The sequence below is a fragment of the Oncorhynchus mykiss genome, chromosome 27 (genome assembly GCF_057628025.1).
Source record: "Oncorhynchus mykiss isolate SJ-2025 chromosome 27, ASM5762802v1, whole genome shotgun sequence".
Taxonomy (NCBI): domain Eukaryota; kingdom Metazoa; phylum Chordata; class Actinopteri; order Salmoniformes; family Salmonidae; genus Oncorhynchus; species Oncorhynchus mykiss.
Genome location: NC_143048.1, coordinates 17,173,131 through 17,192,316, shown reverse-complemented (window position 1 = coordinate 17,192,316; position 19,186 = coordinate 17,173,131). Strand labels below are relative to the sequence as shown.

At 42.2% G+C, this 19,186-nt stretch overlaps 1 protein-coding gene across 6 annotated transcripts; it reads left to right on the top strand.

Annotated features, from left to right (window-relative positions):
• The first annotated feature begins 365 nt into the window (after nt 1-365).
• Nucleotides 366-18,049, top strand: si:dkeyp-97b10.3 (uncharacterized). Of its 6 annotated transcripts, none has more exons than XM_021587736.3 (16): nt 366-766; nt 6,406-6,437; nt 8,476-8,544; nt 8,646-8,666; nt 8,829-8,867; nt 9,026-9,073; nt 9,289-9,335; nt 9,466-9,518; nt 9,744-10,221; nt 12,562-12,687; nt 15,202-15,337; nt 15,417-15,464; nt 15,632-15,703; nt 15,829-15,994; nt 16,213-16,334; nt 16,468-18,049. In XM_021587736.3, the coding sequence occupies exons 1-16, from the start codon at nt 714-716 to the stop codon at nt 16,494-16,496; spliced, it is 1,539 nt and encodes a 512-aa protein (XP_021443411.3). In that variant the 5' UTR covers nt 366-713; the 3' UTR covers nt 16,497-18,049. The 6 variants fall into 6 exon arrangements, 4 of the variants coding, with proteins under 4 accessions (XP_021443411.3, XP_021443412.3, XP_090080805.1 ...); XR_016492685.1 differs by having other exon boundaries at nt 367-766; nt 8,832-8,867; nt 12,562-12,720; nt 16,468-17,763; XM_021587737.3 differs by having other exon boundaries at nt 367-766; nt 8,832-8,867.
• Nucleotides 18,050-19,186: the final 1,137 nt, after the last annotated feature.

Sequence of the window (19,186 nt, the reverse complement as noted above, 5' to 3'; positions counted from 1 at the left end):
CTTTTGGTTATTTAACATTTATTTAACTAGACAAGTCAGTTACGAACAGATTCGAATTTACAATGACGACCTACACCGGCCAAATACGGACGACGCTGGGCCAGTTGTGCGCCGCCCCATGGGACTCCCAATATCCTGGTTCGTATCCAGGCCGTGTCTATAGTGACGCATCAAGTACTGAGATGCAGTGCATTAGACCGCTGCGCCATTCGGGAGTCCCCTAGATATAGATACAATGTTACAAAGAAAGGGTGAGAAATATCTACAACGTAACACCTGGATATCAGAATTGACGGGAAAGAAAGCCAGAAGAAGCCATGCAGCCAGGCGTCTTGTCATTGGCCCAAACTAATTGGCGGGGTAATATACTCCTCCCACTGAGCTGTTCGTGCGCACTTCTTTGCTCCAGGCTGCGCTTTTGTAGCTATTTGTAAATCATTTGGAATTGTAGACAATGAGACATCTATGTAAAAACATGGTAGTAACATCAGCATATTTTAGCCTAAACTAAACCTATCTCTACTATGGGAGAGTGTATTTGTTTTGAGAGCTTACATCGTCCTATTTGATGTAAAGTCAAGGTATCATTTTAAAAGGAGATGTTTTCTGACAAAGAGACAGGCAGGTGCTATCACGGAACATCACGTGAAGCAAAAACCGTGAAGCAAAAACGACCATATCAAAACCGAAGGTGAAAGTTCCTCAAAGGGCACATGATGGTGGCGAGGATGGCGAGCTGCGGAGCCGCTTGTAACCTGGATGAAGGGTAAGCATCTTAAATACATAGCCAAATAATGGCGAGATGTAGTCTTGCACGTAGCCTATATATGCATGTGGTTGCATTCACACTGACAAAGATGTGCGCCGCAATGTTGTGTCGAATCCGGAAAGAGCTGTTCCTTTGTTGTTGCTGCTTGCTACCCTTAGCTGATAACTTAGTTCTCAATTTATAAAAAAAAAAACACAAGACCCTAAATAGTTGCAACCGTGTATTTTTATTTTATTGAAGACAGACCCCAAAAGTGAGAGGGGACGCCATGGTCGCTTTGTAACGCACAATATGCTGTGTTGTTGACTGATCATAATACAAACATGCCCATCGCCCAAGCAATATGGCTATACCTCGAGTTACAACTAGAGAACGATGTTATTCTGTTGGGTTCTCAATAAAACCGTCTCTTTTAACTTGAAAACGAAACCACTTGCGCGTACCCGTCCTTCACCACTGCGTTTTGCACTGTCATAGTTAGGCTACTTTGTCTCAAGATGTATTGTTTAAGCTGTTTAAAAGCGTGCCAGCCAGGTCGTTCTTCATTAGACACCTGCCATGTGAAAGTGCTTGAATATAGTAAAGGTAAACTAGCTTCGTTGTTATATGTATAGGAGCATCTATGTACCAAATAATATACCATATATGGTATATACCATACCATGTACCATATAATCATCTTGAATTACGTAGGCTATTGGGACTTTTTTCCAGTGAAGCTTGATAGTCAAGGACTATTTTTTTTTTTTTTTTACCCATATCACTTCTGTAACCAGTGTTACTACAATCATGGTAATGTTTTATACCGTAAAATGTAGTTGTAGAAAACGTTCCACATTGTCCCCTTTGTGTAGTAAATAATTAATAGTGTTTGTGTGGAGAGTAATCATGAACCCCAGGGCAGTTAAAGGTGACTTATATCCAATGGGAGCACCAGGTCAATAGTTACTGTGGTTTCCTGGTTTTCTATCACACCACAGGCTTCTGGAGAAACAAGACACATTTGGCACCTTGCCACCATGCCACACCCATTTGCCACTGACTTAAATAATCAAAATTCTGGTTAGACAATTCAACGCTCAAATCACTGAAGAGGCTTGAGTGTCACCGAAGTGCTGACATATATACTGTACCAGTCAAAAGTTTGACACACCAGCACATTCCAGGGTTTTTCTTTATTTGTACTATTTTCTACATTGTAGAATAACATCAAAACTATGAAATAACACATATGGAATCGTGTATTAACCCAAAAAGTGTTAAACAATGTCACGGATCCCTCTGGAACTTTCATTGCGCACACCTGGCCCCTATTCCCACTGATTGTATTTGTATATATGTTCCCTTGGTTCATCATGGTGCTGTCGATTATTGTTACTATGTTCGTTGGTGCGTGTGAGTACCTGTGCTGTGTGTTTTGGGCTTTTGTGCCTCTGTGGATTGCGCAGATGATTACGGGTCTCGTCCCGTGTGGTAATCATTGTGTGCTAGTGTCATTTATTCAAGGTACTCTTCGCTCTTTTGTTTGGGTTTCAACCCTGTGTTTTTTTACGTGTTTGATTGGTCTTCGTCGCCGCAATTTGGGGCTTAATAAAAACCCATATCATGCATTCCTGCGTCTGCCTCCCGAATCATTCATACCGATATGACAAACAGAAAAATATTTTAGATTTTTTTTTGTCTCGATGATAGCTTTGCACACTCTTGGCATTCTCTCAACCAGCTTCACCTGGAATGCTTTTCCAACTGCCTTGAAGGAGTTCCTTCATATGCTGAGCACTTGATGGCTGCTTTTCCTTCACTCTGAGGTCCAACTCATCCCAAACCATCTCGATTGGGTTGAGGTCGGGTGATTGTGGAGGCCAGGTCATCTGATGCAGCACTCCATCACACTCCTTCTTGGTCAAATAGCCCTTACACAGCCTGGAGGTGTGTTGGGTCATTGTCCTGTTGAAAAACAAATGATAGTGCAAACCAGATGGGATGGTGTATGGCTGCAGAATGCTGTGGTAGCCATGCCGGCTAAGTGTGCATCGAATTCTAAATAAATCACTGACAGTGTCACCACCAAAGCAACCCCACACCATCACACCTCCTCCTCCATGCTTCACGGTGGGAACCACACATGTGGAGATCATCCGTTCACCTACTCTGTCTCACAAAGACACAGCGGTTGGAACCAAAATTCTCAAATTTGGACTCATCAGACCAAAGGACAAATTTCCACCGGTCTAATGTCCATTGCTCGTGTTTCTTGGCCCAAGCAAGTCTCTTCTTCTCATTGGCGTCCTTTAGTAGTTGTTTCTTGGCAGCAATTTTGACCATGAAGGCCTGATTGACGCAGTCTCCGCTGAACAGTTGATGTTGAGATGTGTCTGTTACTTCAACTGAGTGAAGCATTTATTTGGGCTGCAATTTCTGAGGCTGGTAATTCTAATGAATTTATCTTCTGCAGCACAGGTAACTTTGGGTCTTCCTTTCCTGTGGCGGTCCTCGAGACAGTTTCATCATACTGTTACGCTTGATGGTTTTTACGATTGCATTTGTAGAAACTTTCAAAGTTCTTGAAATGTTCACTATTGACTGACCTTCCGGTCTTAAAGTAATGATGCAGTGTCATTTCTCTTTGCTTATTTGAGCTGTTCTTGGCATAATATGGTCTTTTACCAAATAGGGCTATATTCTGTATACCACCCCTACCTTGTCACAACACAACTGATTGTCTCAAACGCATAAAGAAGGAAAGAAATTCCACAAATGAACTTTTAACAAGGCACATCTGTTAATTGAAATGCATACCAGGTGACTACCCCATGAAGCTGGTTGAGAGAATGCGAATAGTGTGCAAAGATGTAATCAAGGCAATGGGTGGGTACTTTGAAGAATCTCAAACATTTCTTTAAAATTTTTTGGGTTACTACATGATTCCATATGTGTTATTTCATTGTTTTGATGTCTTCACTAGTATTCTACAATGTGTATTAAATAATGAGTAGGTGTGTCCAAACTTTTGACTGGTACTGTAGATATTCAATTATACTGAACAAAAACATAAATGCTACATGTAAAGTGTTAGTCTGTTATAGTCTGTTTCATGAGCTGAAATAAAAGATCCCAGAAATTGTTCATTCACACACAAAGCTTATTTCTCTCAAATTTTGTGCACAAATTTGTTTACATCCCTGTTAGTGAGCATTTCTCCTTTGCCAAAATAATCCATCCACCTGACAGGTGTGGCATATCAAGAAGCCGATTAAACCGCATCGTCATTACAGAGGTGCACCATGTGCTGGGGACAATAATAGGCCACTCTAACATGTGTAGTTTTGTCTCACAACACAATGCCACATATGTCTCAAGTTTTGAGGGAGCGTGTAATTGGCATGCCGACTGCAGGACTGTCCACCAGAACTGTTGCCAGAGAATTTAATGTTAATTTCTTTAACATAAGTTGTTGTAGAGAATTTGGCAGTACGGTCATGCGGACTCACAACTGCAGACCACGTGTAGCCAGCCCAGGACCATCACATCTGCCGTCTTCACTTGCGGGATCATCTGAGACCAGCCACATGGACAGCTGATGAAACGGAGGAGTATTTCTGTTTGTAATAAAGACCTTTTCTGGGGAAAAACTCATTTTAATTGGCTGGGCCTGTTTCCCCAGTGGGTGGACCTTGCTCCCAAGTGGGTGGGCCTAAATGTATTTATTTAAATTGACTGATTTCCTTATGAACTGTAAATCAGTAAAATCGTTGAAATGTTGAATTTATAATTTTGTTCAGTATACATAAATATACAATGCACAATATCTGCGGAATATATGACCCCTCATGAAGGCATAATGTTTTACACTAAACTGTCAAGTATGAGGGTATCATTAATATTGTGACTGATGGTGTGATATGTTAACCTACTGAGGTACACAAGGCTAAATTGGAGCTGTGACAAACTATAGCACTATAACTGACGATTGCCTATCCCTTGTTCACAGGCTTTCAGTGTGTTCATGTAAGGCTGTAGGAAACATGCAAAAACTGTGGCTTTATCGCACCACAGAGAGAGAAGGGGTGAGAGAGACAAGAAAGGAAGGGGAGGGTTTGGTTTTGTATGAGTGGGAGAGAAGTAAGAGATGGTGAGAGGCCAGGGTTGACAAGAGGGCAAAGAGAAATAAATAGAAAGAATTTACAGAGAGATGGATAGAGGCTGAAAGTATAACAACACCGGGCGAGATCCAAATGCAGTCACAGGAGGCAGATGGTTTGAGTCTCTGATATTTATTAAACAACATGGGGCAGGTCGAGGACAGGCGAAAGTTCATAACCAGGTCAGAGTTCCAAATGGTACAGGGATGCAGGCAGGCTCAAGGTCAGGGCAGGCAAAAGGTCAAAACCAGGAGGACTAGAAAAACGGAGACAAGGAAAAAGCAGGAGCATGGAAAAACACGCTGGTTGACAAAACAAGGTGATCTGACAACAGACAAACAGAGAACACAGGAATAAATACCCTGGGAATAATGTGGAAAACGGGTAACACCTGGAGGTGGGTGGAGACAATCACAAAGACAGGTGAAACAGATCAGTGCGTGACTTCTGTCACGGGCAGAGTACATGTGGGAATATGACTGCCATGGAAATGTATAACAGTTGTGTTGTGATACAGAAACCTGTTGGCTGTGTCGAACATTGACCTTGGAAAAGTAAACAGTCTTTCCTGTACTGCTGTCTGAGGACAATGAGGATGAGGACCACTAGCTTATCAGGTTTCATTACATCTAAAAGAGTGACAATATTTACGACACAGAACTAGAAATAGCCTATGAATTTGTCACAATTCAATCATTGTTTCAGGACCTTATCTGCAGGTATCATGCACAGTTATCATGATTAATTACTTTCTTATTATCAAAGAGGTTGTAAACACATGCCAACTCAGTAAAGTGTTTCTCCTGTATTCCTAATCTCCTCTGTGGTAAAGGACTAAAGACTACACTTGAGTCAACTCTGGCTTTTGATCACCTAGAGCGCAGTATTTTTACGATGGAGTAAAATAAAAAATGCGTGCTGAACTTGTTCACACAAATCACAGACTGAAACACCAAGCGGCACGCTTTGTCTGAGGCTGAGCGACATCCTCTGGATGATACACATTATTATGGTTTATATAAACTTGTAACACTGCTAACTGCAAAACCCTATCCTTTGTGTCTTGATGTTAGATCAACTTTTGATGTTCTCTGATACTGTCTCTTTAAGAACCTATGGTTTATAATCACAAGCACCAGTACCTTTCCATGTATTTGCAGTACCAGCCGTTCAACACTAGTGTGTAAAACTGGGTCAGTATGTATGGGGTGGGGGTTCCACATCACACTGGAGGATGGGCTGATGTCATGAACGTGAGATTTTGGCAGCTCCTCCACTTCCTGTTTTTGTGCCTCAGTTAAATGAGTGTTTGTGTGTACATCAGAGAGAGGAAGTGAAGACAGAGATGGGTCTGCAGTTCAGCTCCACCCCCTCTTCTCCACACCCATAATCCCCTCCCCCACTGGTCCATAAAACTGAAGTTGTATTCTCTTAACTCCATTTTGACAACGTCTTGGGATGCCCTTATCATTTCCTATCTCTTTTAACCAACAGCGATGGAGACATCCCTGCCCCTGAACAGAAGGGTAAGCACCGTTTGATAGTGCATGAAATGTTTTGTTTTGTCTCATGTGGCAAAAAGTTCTGAATTAATGTGATCTTTAATTAGACCAGCAGATGGCAGTCAACACCAGTAAAAAATTATCTGTGTGTGTGTGAGATGTACATTGGGCTGATAAAGCATGCTGTCTGAGATTAGACAGAGTGGATGTTAGATGAGACAGAGAGCGATTGGAGGCATATGAGGACACAGATGGAGAGATGGGGGGGGGGGGGGGGGAGAGATGAGGGGAGAACGAGCGAGAGAAAGGGACGTTTGTAGAGCAGAGAGAGAGAGAGAGAGACCTGGCTGGTTCTCAGTGTGAAATGAGGCTCCCTGCCCCAGAGAGGACTGGCTCCATCTATTAGCTTCCCCTCTGCCAATGCCAGGCTCTCAGCTAGAAGGCCTGACCCAGACTCCCTCCTGCTGGGTACAGATACCCCTGGAGCTAGCCATGTCTGTACACCAGGGCACCAGTTCACTTCACTCTATCTTAGCAGGTAGGCCATAGTTTCACTTTAGATTAGGACAATTATTGATAATAACTGTGAAAAAAAAGATTTTGAATACATACATTTTAAGATGGGGGGATTCAACTTTATTTTCAAGTAGATATTGTTTACCCAGTAGCAGTTTTTTCATTTTGACATGAAAGGGGTCAAAGTTGGTAATCATTTTACAATGATTTGGGTGGAGAAGCTTGATTTTCAGAAGTTCCAAGAACTCAAAAACATTTGCTTTTGAGAAATTGTCTCACCAAAGCTGTGTTGTATTCTTTAGGTATCTCATAGCTTATTTTCAAAGATGCATTACAAAATATATACAAATTCTACAAAAATGACTCATAACAATAATCGTGACCATTTGCATGGCAATTAATCGTTACTCAATCATCACAGCCCTACTTTAGATGCACTTACAGTATGAAGCATACCATTTATAAGCCATTCTGAATTTCTGAATGAGAATATCAGCTTCTGTAAAGTTACAGCCCCGACACAGGGGCCCTCAGCCCTATACATAGAAAAAGCACAGACATATCACCGAATTACAATACGCTCATATACATACTGTATCCAGTTTGCGTTCATCTACATTAGTGAGGAATCAGTTGGAAGTTTCAGATGAGTGATGTTGTGTGATGTAAGTGAAGATACACGGTATACACTGATGAGCTCATCAGAATGAACTTCGTCACAGTTTGACAACAGAAGAGCAACATTTAGATCATGCTCAGTCAGACAGTAAATAAAATGCTACAAATCGATAATGTATGATTATTCTTTTTCTGCCATTTCTTAGTAATAGGCCTAGGGTAGACATGAGTAGAGAACCTTCAGAAAACTCTCAGGGGATGGGCTGGAGTTGTTTGGGGCAGGTCCCACAGAGGGCCAGTCCCCTGAGGTTTTTAAATGTTTTATTTAGCTAGCCAAGTCAGTTGAGAACAAATTCTTATTCACAATGACGGCCTACCGGGGAACAGTGGGTTAACTGCCTTGTTCAGTAGCAGAATGACACATTTTTACCATGGTAGCTCAGGGATCCCATCCAGAAACCTTTTGGTTCCAAGCCCAACGCTCTAACCACTAGGCTACCTGCTGCCCCAGGTTACTGTATACCTCTCTGCATTATGGGTAAAGTGGGGTGGAAAGATGGAGAGAAGAGATTTCTTAATTCCATATTAACCCCTTACCCAAGACATCTCTACTAAAAGTTCAGTTGTTACAGATAATCTGACTGAAAATGATAACAGTGGCTCAGGTGGACACACCTTTGCAGTATGTTTGTATTTTCCTCGTATAGAGTGAGATTTCACTCAAAGAGAAACTGCCCACCCCCCCTGTGAACACTACTCAAACAGAACTCTAATGGTCTCTGAGCTGCATATAGGCATATAGACCCCCTCTCAAGTCATGTTTGAACTACCAATCAATTTCCCTCACCCCTCTTTATTTGAAAGTACACTTAGAATGAGAAATGTTTTCAAAGTTCATCCCTCCCTGTCCTATGGATTTTTCTGACAGACAATGCAGGGACATCTACAGAGGAGAGTTCTGAAGAAGAGGAGGACGAAGAGGAGGAGGATGATTCTGGTGAGCGGCTGCTAGAGATCAAAAACTCTCCATCACAGTATGAATCTTCAGGCTTTATCCCACCCTCTAACATAATGTTCTCTCTCTTTGTCTTTCAACAGATGGCTTTGCTGAGAAAGGAGGTGAGAAAAACACAGGCCTTGTTCTGTCAGCTTCGTCAGCTTCATCAAAATCATTTACAATCTGTGATGATACACGGTCACTCCAGCACCTGGCTTGTGTCTTTACTCAGTCAGTTAGGATCTTTTTTAGAAATAATTGTATTATTTTTTGGCTTGTCCCAGTAGAATCTGAGGAGCCTGACGTTGAGGGTTCCTGTAATGGTGAGTGGGAACTAAAACGTCAGCCACAATGCCTATATCTGCCTTATCCTGCCTCTGAAATACAGATGAATAGCCTCTTTCACCTCAGAATGTCCTGAGTAGAATGATTGCTCCTCTCCTCCAACTTCCTTCATGAGGTGTAACGTATCTCTCCACAGAGTCAGAGTCGGCTCCTCAACCTGATGCAGAGGTTTCCCTTGCTAAAGGTATCACAAGTCATTCTACTACCAAATGTTTAGCTTTTTCCACAAAATGTCGAGCTATCCTAGACAAAGGAGATTGTAATGGTTGAAAGGCTAGAGAGAGGATATCTGGGTGCATTCATAGGTCTATGAAAATGTGTCGGCAAATCATAGTCTGTGAGGTAGAGTACTCCCCAAGAGGGAGTGCCTAGTTTGACTTTTGGCCTCTCCTTTGTCAGATGTGCCCCCCAAGCCATGCTGTGAAAAATGCAAGGCTTTCCAGCGGGTAAGTACATTTGTTTGATTGTGGAATTGAACGATAGTTGTGTAATAAAGCTTCAGAGACATACAGTATGGCTGTAGACTCACTAGAGGAACAGGGGCCAATCTTAGTCCCATGTCTGTTTCTCAATCAGAGTCAAGGCAATGAACTGGTTACTCCCAGGAGGATCTCTAAAGGACGCCTACAGTGAGTAGCTCTTCTACCTGTAGCCTCGTTCCTTCTCTTTCTCACTCAGACTCTCCTCTCTCTCTCCCTCTTTTTTTCTCCATCTCCAAATCTCTTACTCTCTTGCTTATCTCTACCTCTCTTTTTTTAATAAATAAGAAAATCCCCAAACCACTAATGCCTCTCCTGCTGAGTGTCTGTCTGACTGGTATGAGTCTGTCCATCTCTCTGTGTTCTGTGTGTCAGGGTGCAGCTGGAGGGAGAGGGGACATATGAGTGCTCCGTCACCGGCCTGGTGTTTGAGGTGTCAGAGAGAGTCCTGATCCGCTACTCGGTCCTGTCCTGGTCCAAGTTTGGCATGTTCCTCAGGGACTCCTGGAGGTTCGCTGGGCCCATCTTCAACGTGGACTGTGTCAACAGCCCCTCATCCATCCTCACCTCCATCCAGTTCCCTCACTTCCTCTGCCTTGCTGACCCCGACAGTGAAATGACCTTTAGTGTCCTGCATATGAAGGACAGCTGTCCGGTGATCGAGCCCTCGGTAGACCACTCTGGCAGCCATGTAAAGTGGCGTGTATCGTCCCTGTCCCCGGTGGGGCCCATTGTCCAGAGCAGCAAGCCTGTAGAGCACCACGGGGTGGTCTTGGTGTATAAGGAACTGGCTCTGAACAACTCCTACTCCTTTCGCATCTACCTGGCCACCAACAACTCCTCCGACATTAAGGTGAGAGGGACACAGGGTGTGTGTATGCGGATCATTACAGTAACATCTTACTCAGAAAGAGAAATTAACATGATCAGAGGGATTGTAATGCCCACTGGCCTGACCTCCTGGCACTCTGACTCACACTGTGGTCTCTACTGAGGGAAATCACATGTCACACTGGAAGTCTGCGGTCTGTTTATTTGTGTGTGTGGTGATCAAGATGAGTTCATTTGTCACTGTATCAGAGGGCATTGGTGCATATTTATTAACAAATGATTGTATTGATTTGTGTATCTGTATCTAGGAATAACTCAGATGGAAACCCCAAACCTCATACATTAGATCTGAATCTAGCCCAGTGGACAACACTGGTTAACTTCATTGGGATAGGGGGCAGCATTTTCACTTTTGGATGAAAAGCGTGCCCAGAGTAAACTGCCTCCTACTCAATCCCAGATGCTAATATATGCATATTAGTAGTAGCATTGGATAGAAAACACTCTGCCATTTCTAAAACTGTTTGAATGATGTCTGTGAGTATAACAGAACTCATATGGCAGGCAAGAACCTGAGAAAAAATCCAAACAGGAAGTGGGAAATCTGAGGTTTGTAGTTTTTCAACTCGGCCCCTATTGAAGATACAGTGGGATATTGGTTATGTTGCACTTCCTAAGGCTTCCACTAGATGTCAATCGTCTTTAGAACGTTGTTTGATGCTTCTACTATGAAGGGGGGCTGAATGAGAGGGGAATTAGTCAGAGGTCTGCCAGCAGCCACAAGCTCAGTTACGGGCATTCACATGAGAGGTAGCTCCCGTTCCATTGCTTTTCTAATGGAATTCTCCGGTTGTAACATTATTGAACATTTATGATATAAACATCCTAAATATTGATTCTATACATTGTTTGATATGTTTCTACGACCAGTAATATAACTTTTTGGAATTTTCGTCCGACCTATCAGCTGGAAGTCACACGTGCGTTTCGATTTGTTTACCAAACGCCCTAACAAAAGGAGGTATATGGACATAAATGATGAACTTTATCGAACAAATCAAACATTTATTGTGGAACTGGGATTCCTGGGAGTGCATTCTGATGAATATCATCAAAGGTAAGTGAATATTTATAATGCTATTTCTGACTAATGTTGACTGCACAACATGGTGGATATTTATTTTGGCTGGTTTCGGCTCTGAGCTCCGTACTCAGATTATTGCATGGTATGCTTTTTCCGTAAAGTATTTTTGAAATCTGACACAGCGGTTCCATTAAGGATAATTTTATCTAAAGTTCCATGCATACACTTGTATTTTCATCAACATTTATAATGAGTATTTCTGTAAATTGATGTGGCTCTCTGCAATATCACTGCATGTTTTGGAACTACTGAACATGACACGCCAATGTAAAATTAGATTTTTCGATATAAATATGCATTTTATCGAAACAAAGCATACATGTATTGTGTAACATGAAGTCCTATGAGTGTCATCTGATGAAGATCATCAAAGGTTAGTGATTAATTTGATCTCTATTTGTGCCTTTTGTGACTCCTGTCTTTGGCTGGAAAAATGGCTGGGTTTTTCTGTGACTTGGTGGTGACCTAACATAATCGTTTGTGGAGCTTTCGCTGTAAAGCATTTTTTAAATCAGATACTGTGGCTGGATTAACAAGAATTGTATCTTTAAAATGGTGCCTAATACTTGAATGTTTGAGAAATTTGAATTATGAGATTTCTATTGATTTGTATTTGGCACCCTGCAATTTCATTGGCTGTTCCGCTAGCGCTAGCGGAACCCCGTTCCCAGACAGGTTAAAATGACAATGTTTTTCCAACTGGTAGGTTTATATTGGGATAGTAACACCACGTGTATAAAATATAGACCACAGTTAATATTTACTCTGTGATCTTACACAGTCTTAGTCACATGTCACCCAGTACCTGAAATGTGGTTTGAGCACTGGTAGTGTGTAGAATCAGTGGTGTGTGTCTTAGTGTGATAGTAGTATCAGTGGTGAGGGGAATGGCTGAGTGACTGAATGTCTGAGCTGAGCAGAGACCCACATTAGAGCACTCAGCTTCAGAACAGTCCATTTAACCCTGCCTAACTGGCCAGGGAAAGGAGTTGTTGACCGTTAGGCAACAATAAGAAAGATTTTCCATCACACACCAAAATGACCATGGAAAACATCTCTGTCCACCAACTCCCATGTTTCCTGAACAGGGAATAGTCATCCCCGCTATTACCATTATTAGAATCTCTCGCTTACTAATGGTAAATCACTGGTCTACTTCTATCTATTCCTTTGTCTTTCTGCCTCTCTTTCTCCTCCTCTACCCCTCACTCACTCCAGGACATTTGGAAGGAGGTGCGTTGCGCCAACAAGCGTTACCTGAAGGTAGAGAAGCCACCCACCTGTAAGTTGGATGAGAAGAGGTACCGCCTCATGAGTGAACCAGAGGGAGACATCAGCCCTGCGGTGAGGTTTCATTCGCCCATTACTGCATAACCAGTAAGCAATGACCTACAGTACAGTTGAACTCAGAAGTTCACATACACCTTTTCCAAATACATTTAAACTCAGTTTTTCACAATTCCTGTCATTTAATCCTAGTAAAAATTCCCTCTTAGGTCTGTTAGGATCACCACTTTATTTTATAATGTGAAATGTCAGAATAATAGTAGAGAGAATTACTTAATTCAGATTTTATTTCTTTCATCACATTCCCAGTGGGTCAGAAGTTTACATACACTCAGTTAGTATTTGGTAGCATTGCCTTAAACAATTTAAACTTGGGTCAAATGTTTCGGGTAGCCTTCCCCAAGTTTTCCACAATAAGTTGGGTGAATTTTGTCCCATTCCTCCTGACAGAGCTGGTGTAACTGAGTCAGGTTTGTAGGCCGCCTTGCCTGCACATGCTTTTTCAGTTCTGCCCACAAATTTTCTATAGGATTGAGGTCAGGGCTTTGTGATGGCCACTCCAATACCTTGACTTTGTTGTCCTTAAGCCATTTTGCCACAACTTTGGAAGTATGCTTGGGGTCATTGTCCATTTGGAAGATTAATTTGCGACCAAGCTTCATCTTCCTGACTGATGTCTTGAGATGTTGCTTTAAAATAGCCACATAATTTCCCTTACTCATGATGCCATCTATTTTGTGAAGTGGACAAGACCCTCCTGCAGCAAAGCCCCCTCACAACATGACGCAGTCACCCCTGTGCTTCACGGTTGGGATGGTGTTCTTCGACTTGCAAACCTCCCCCCCTTTTTCTCCCAAACATAACGATGGTCATTATGGCCAAACAGTTCTATTTTTGTTTCATCAGACCAGAGGACATTTCTCCAAGAAGTACAATCTTTGTCCCCATGTGCAGTTGCAAACCTTAGTCTGACTTTTTTTATAGTGGTTTTGGAGCAGTGGATTCTTGCTTAGCGGCCTTTCAGGTTATGTCGATATAGGACTTGTTTTACTGTAGATATAGATACTTTTGTACCAGTTTCCTCCAGCATCTTCACAAGGTCCTTTGCTGTTGTTCTGGGATTGATTTGCACTTTTTGCACCAAAGTATGTTCATCTCTATGATACAGAATACGTCTCCTTCCTGAGCAGTATGAGGGCTGTGTGGTCCCATTGTGTTTATACTTGCGTACTCTTTTATTTGTACAGATGAAGGTGGTACCTTCAGGCATTTGGATTTTTTTTTCCAAGGATGAACCAGACTTGTGGAGGTCTACAATTTTTTTTTCAGAGGTCTTGGCTGATTTCTTTTGATTTTCCCATGATGTTGAGCAAAGAGGCACTGAGTTTGATGGTAGACCTTGAAATACATCCACAGGTATGCCTCCAATTGACTCAAATTATGTACATTTGCCTATCAGAAGCTTCTAAAACTATGACGTAATTTTCTGGAATTTTCCAAGCTGTTTATAGGCACAGTCAACTTCTGACTCACTGGAATTGTGATACAGTGAAATAATCTTGTCTGTAGACAATTGTTGGAAAAATGACTTGTGTCATGCACAAAGTAGATGTCCTAACCGACTTGCCAAAACTACAGTTAACAAGAAATTTGTGGAGTGGTTGAAAACGAGTTTTAATGACTCCAACATAAGTGTATGTAAACTTCCGACTTCAACTGTATGTACGGTACATTGAGTGAACAAAACGTTAAGAACACCTTCCTAATATTGAGTTGCACCCCCTTTTGCCTTCAGAATAGCCTCAATTCGTCGAGGCAGGGACTCTACAAGGTATCAAAAACGTACCACAGGGATGCTGGCCCATGTTGACTCCAATGCTTACCACAGATGTGTCAAGTTGGCTGGATTTCATTTGGGTGGTTGACCGTTCTTGATACACATGGGAAACTGTTGAGCATGAAAAACGTGGCAGCATTGCATTTGACACAAACCGGTGCGCCTGGCAACTACTACCATACCCTGTTCAAAGGCACTTAAATATTGTGTCTTGCCCATTCACCCTCTGAATGGTACACATACACAATCCATGTCTCTATTGTCTCTTGGCTGAAAAATCATTCTTTGACCCATCTCCTCCCCTTAATTTAGACTGATTGAAGAGGATTTAACAAGTGAAATCAATAAGGGATCATAACTTTCACCTAGATTCACCTGGTCAGTCTGTCATGGAAAGAGCAGGTGTTCTTAATGTTTTGTTTACTCAGTGTATGTATGGTATGTCCTATGTGAGTTTATTCATAATTGATTTTCTTTATTTTATTATTAAAAAATATATATATATATATTTTTTTAAATTTAACCCCGTTTCGTGGTATCCAATTGTTAGTAGTTACTATCTTGTCTCATCGCTACAACTCCCGTACGGGCTCGGGAGAGACGAGGGTCGAAAGCCATTCGTCCTCCGAAACACAACCCAGGTGTTCTTAATGTTTTGTATACTCAGTGTTGGTACATTATGTACTGTGTGTGTTTATTCATAATGTCTGTGTTGTGTGTATGGTGTCCTGCAGGACTTGCCGTTCACGCTGGCCGTGACTAAATTGAAGGGATATTTTGAGGTGTTCTTTGAGCAGCCCCCTCCTTTCAAGGTCTCCCTCGTAGAGACAGAGTCCGACAAGACTGTGTGGTCAGCCACCATCAGAGAAGGTACATACACACCTGCTATGCGTATGTCTGTAATGTGTTGGGGGTTAAGGTGCAGGATATTAATTTATCTTCCTCTCAGGTGACTGTGTGGACAATACAGTTGAAAAGCCAAGGAAACTGACAAATAGTAAGTTTGTCATTTTTGTTTGCCCACTCTCAATATCGGCATCAAGAGTTCACTTCATTCCAGTGTATGTTCTAGATATCAAGTTCTCTGTACACAAGCACTTTTCATCCAATCATAACAAAGTAGCTTTTGATTGACAAAGTAGCTTTTTTTCTCCTCTTCTGTAGACAGGAAGAGAAGCACCAGCACATCAGAGGAAGAGTTGCCCAAAAAGAGACGTCGGTGCGCAGATGAGTCAGGTGATGGTTTGAACACATCCATTGTGTCATTTTCTGTTATTACTGTGGTCTTATTCCTGTTGAGTTGCTGTTCAGTCGCCCTGAATAAAACCCTTAAAAGTCTGACGTTCCTCTGTTGTCTCCAGACGGAGTGCGGACAGTGCAGGTCCCAGATGTGTCGTCCAAGCAGCTGATGCAGGTGGCTAAGCTGCAGGGGAAGGAGTGGAAGCAAGTGGCTATCGGTTGCCTGGACCTGTCCTCCAAAGAGCTGGACGATATACAGGCCAGTGAGGAGGATGTCGACATGCAGAGGTACAGTAGATAGATATAGTATCTGCACCCTTAAAACGCAACTTTATATTACTCGCCAGCCATTATTTTGGGCATTTTTCATTGAAGCATTCTTGGTACACCGATCATTCAACAATTGTACAATAACTTACTTTCTTTGATTCATATTTTTGGTGATTTCTTTTTTAGATAATGGGACCCTAAATGTGACCCTCAACTTGTTTTGTGTTGGGTTTCAGGTTTAAGGCGTTGGAGCGCTGGAAGACTGGCAGGCCAAATGGTCAAGCCACGGTCACTCACCTCTTGATGAGCCTACAGGAGCTGGATGACCTGCCCAACAAGGTCCTCAAGACACTGCAAGGTTAGAGACACACATTAGACTAGAGCCACAAACACTCAATCACCTGTCTCCACACAGATATTTGTACTCATTCTTGTCTCCTACTAACATACACCCATTTCTGTCTGTCTCTTTCTGTCTGTGTTCTCCTCAGATATGATAGACAATAAAGCGGCCGAATGAGATATCTTTTGCCTCCCAAGGTCCCTGCCTTTCTGCAGCCCTATCGTCAATGAGCCAGAGAGACAATGGGAGAGAGACGTTTGAACTCTTGCCTTGAAGACAGAAATCCCTCTGCTTCTGCTGTATTGCAGGGGTACTCTTACCCTACGAGGTCCGGAGCCTGCTGGTTTTCTGTTCTACCGGATAATTAATACACCTGATGTCCCAGGTTTAAATCAGTCCCTGATTTGAAGGGAACAATGAAAAAATGCAGTGGAACTGGCTTTGAGGTCCAGAGTGGAGTTTGAGGGCTGTATGGAGTAGGATGAACGTTCCCGCTAGTCCAGGGATGGGAAACTCCAATCCTCAGGGGCCTGAGTGATGTCACATTTCTTCCCCATCCCTAGCTAACGCAGCTGATTTTAAACTAATTGCATTCTAAACTGAAGATCATAATTAGTTGATTATTGGAGTCAGGTGTGTTAGCTGGGGCAAAAGTGTGACACCAATCCAGCCCTGACTCACTGGACTGGAGCTGCCTGCCCTTGCTCTAGAGGCTGATCTAAGGTCAGCTTTGCATACCTCCTTCATAAATTGAGGATGGTACACTGATCCTAGATCAGAAGCATTATGTGTCCCCTGCCATTGCCTAGGCAGGGCGAGGCCAGGACACACCAGCCTAGCACTGTCAGCCCCTTCCAGCCCAAAATAATTGGGATTCAATTGCCTTCAAATGATATGTTTGATTTCTGCAGGCCTGGATGCTAGAGCTGGAGAACGTTGTGCTCTGCCTAGTAGTGATGTTTAGTAGTGGGAAACCCTGGCTTCTCACCCCTCATGTTCTCTCAGGATTTCAACAGGAGTTCAACAAAGGCATAGAAAGAGAATTACACCACAACCTTTAATCTTGAATGGTTATGTTCTTAGACGTTCACAAATGGTCCATTAACCTGGAATAATGCAGGTGTTATGTAGAGGTACCCCAAACAGCCAGGAGCTGATGCTGCGACCTGCGGTGCATTGAAGACCTCTTATGTCATAGATGAGCTCTGGGAAATAGGTAGCTAATATGTAGCCAGTAACATGTAACAGACATGTTGCTGCAGTATGGAAACTGCTAACACACATTTACAGGGCTGTTGTCTCAAACATTGTACATTTTGTATTTTGATATTTCTCAATCAAGGCATTGCCACTTACTTAATCATGGAACAACTACTCAAGGAGTGTAGCTGTACTTTTAATACGGTGTACATATTTTCTGTTTTTTAAACTATACTGTAATTGTTTTTTTTGTAGTCTGTGTTTGTTCATGTGTGTGTGTTATGACCAAATTGAGCCGTCAAACTGACACTTGGGATAGCTAAGCTTCATCTCAGAAAAGATTGGTAATATTTACATTAGTTTAGACTGGATCGTGTCCATTCTGTAGCCTGGGAATCACTCTGTGTATTTGAACATGGTGGGATTGACTGAATTCCAGAAACCACTAATGTAGGAGGGTTTTTTTTGTTCATAAAAAGGACTACTAACTCATTTTAAACACCTTTCAAAAGGGATGTCACTGTTGCCAATACTGGGACCCAAATACCCCAGGGAGAGTAACAATGATGAATGGGAAAACCATGAGTTAAGTTGTCTATTGGATGCCATTTCCAAGTGTGTACATATTTTTACACAGTGATCGCTCCGAAAAGGCCATCATTAATATTCCATCCTTACATGTGTACTTCTGTAATGTTACAGCTCAGGTAAGGGCCTTCATAGGGCTCTGGGTATGGTGTCTAAGATTACAAATCTTTGACTGAATAAAATACATTTTTGCAAAAATTGATAAAATGTTTAATTGCAAATAATTTTCAGCTAGCAGATGATAGGCTTCATGGCTGTTAAGCTATGACTTAATCAAACATTTATCCTATGTAACCGGTTCTGTACCTTTCTGCGGTGTGTTCTGGTGAGGTGTATGTGGAAGGGAAAGCTCTGAAAACAATTCTGCCGGTTGTCTCTTTTAATGACTGCATGGAATGGAGACACATGCAAGGCAAATGTTAATGCTGCCGTCTGGACTCTCATAAGTACATTTATCACTCCTCATCACGCTTTAAGCAAACTCACATAAACCAAAAAATGCATTGTACATGTTAATATTTTCAAAAGACTTTCAAAACATTAAAAGTGCTAAATATTTATTTAAGTGTACTATTGTCCTATTATACACAAGGCATACTTGTCCAGAGCAACAAGCCTGTAGAGCACCAGGAGGTGGTCCTGGTGTATAAGGAACTGGCTCTGAACAACTCCTACTCCTTTCGCATCTAACAGGCCACCAACAACTCCTCTGACATTAAGGTGAGAGGGACACAGGGTGTGTGTATGCGGATCATTACAGTAACATCTTACTCAGAAAGAGAAATTAACATGATCAGAGGGATTGTAATGCCCACTGGCCTGACCTCCTGGCACTCTGACTCACACTGTGGTCTCTACTGAGGGAAATCACATGTCACACTGGAAGTCTGCGGTCTGTTTATTTGTGCGTATATGTGTGGTGATCAAGATGAGTTCATTTGTCACTGTATCAGAGGGCATTGGTGCATATTAATTAACAAATGATTGTGTATTGATTTGTGTATCTGTATCTAGGAATAACTCAGATGGAAACCCCAAACCTCGTACATTAGAGCAGCCCAGTGGGCAACACTGGTTCA

Excerpts from the sequence above, each read along its gene's own strand:
- si:dkeyp-97b10.3 (XM_021587736.3), top strand. The coding sequence starts at position 714 with ATGATGGTGGCGAGGATGGCGAGCTGCGGAGCCGCTTGTAACCTGGAT. Across the intron at positions 8,868-9,025 it reads CGTTGAGGGTTCCTGTAATG|AGTCAGAGTCGGCTCCTCAA; the intron begins GTGAGTGGGAAC and ends ATCTCTCCACAG. Across the intron at positions 15,995-16,212 it reads GAGGATGTCGACATGCAGAG|GTTTAAGGCGTTGGAGCGCT; the intron begins GTACAGTAGATA and ends GTTGGGTTTCAG.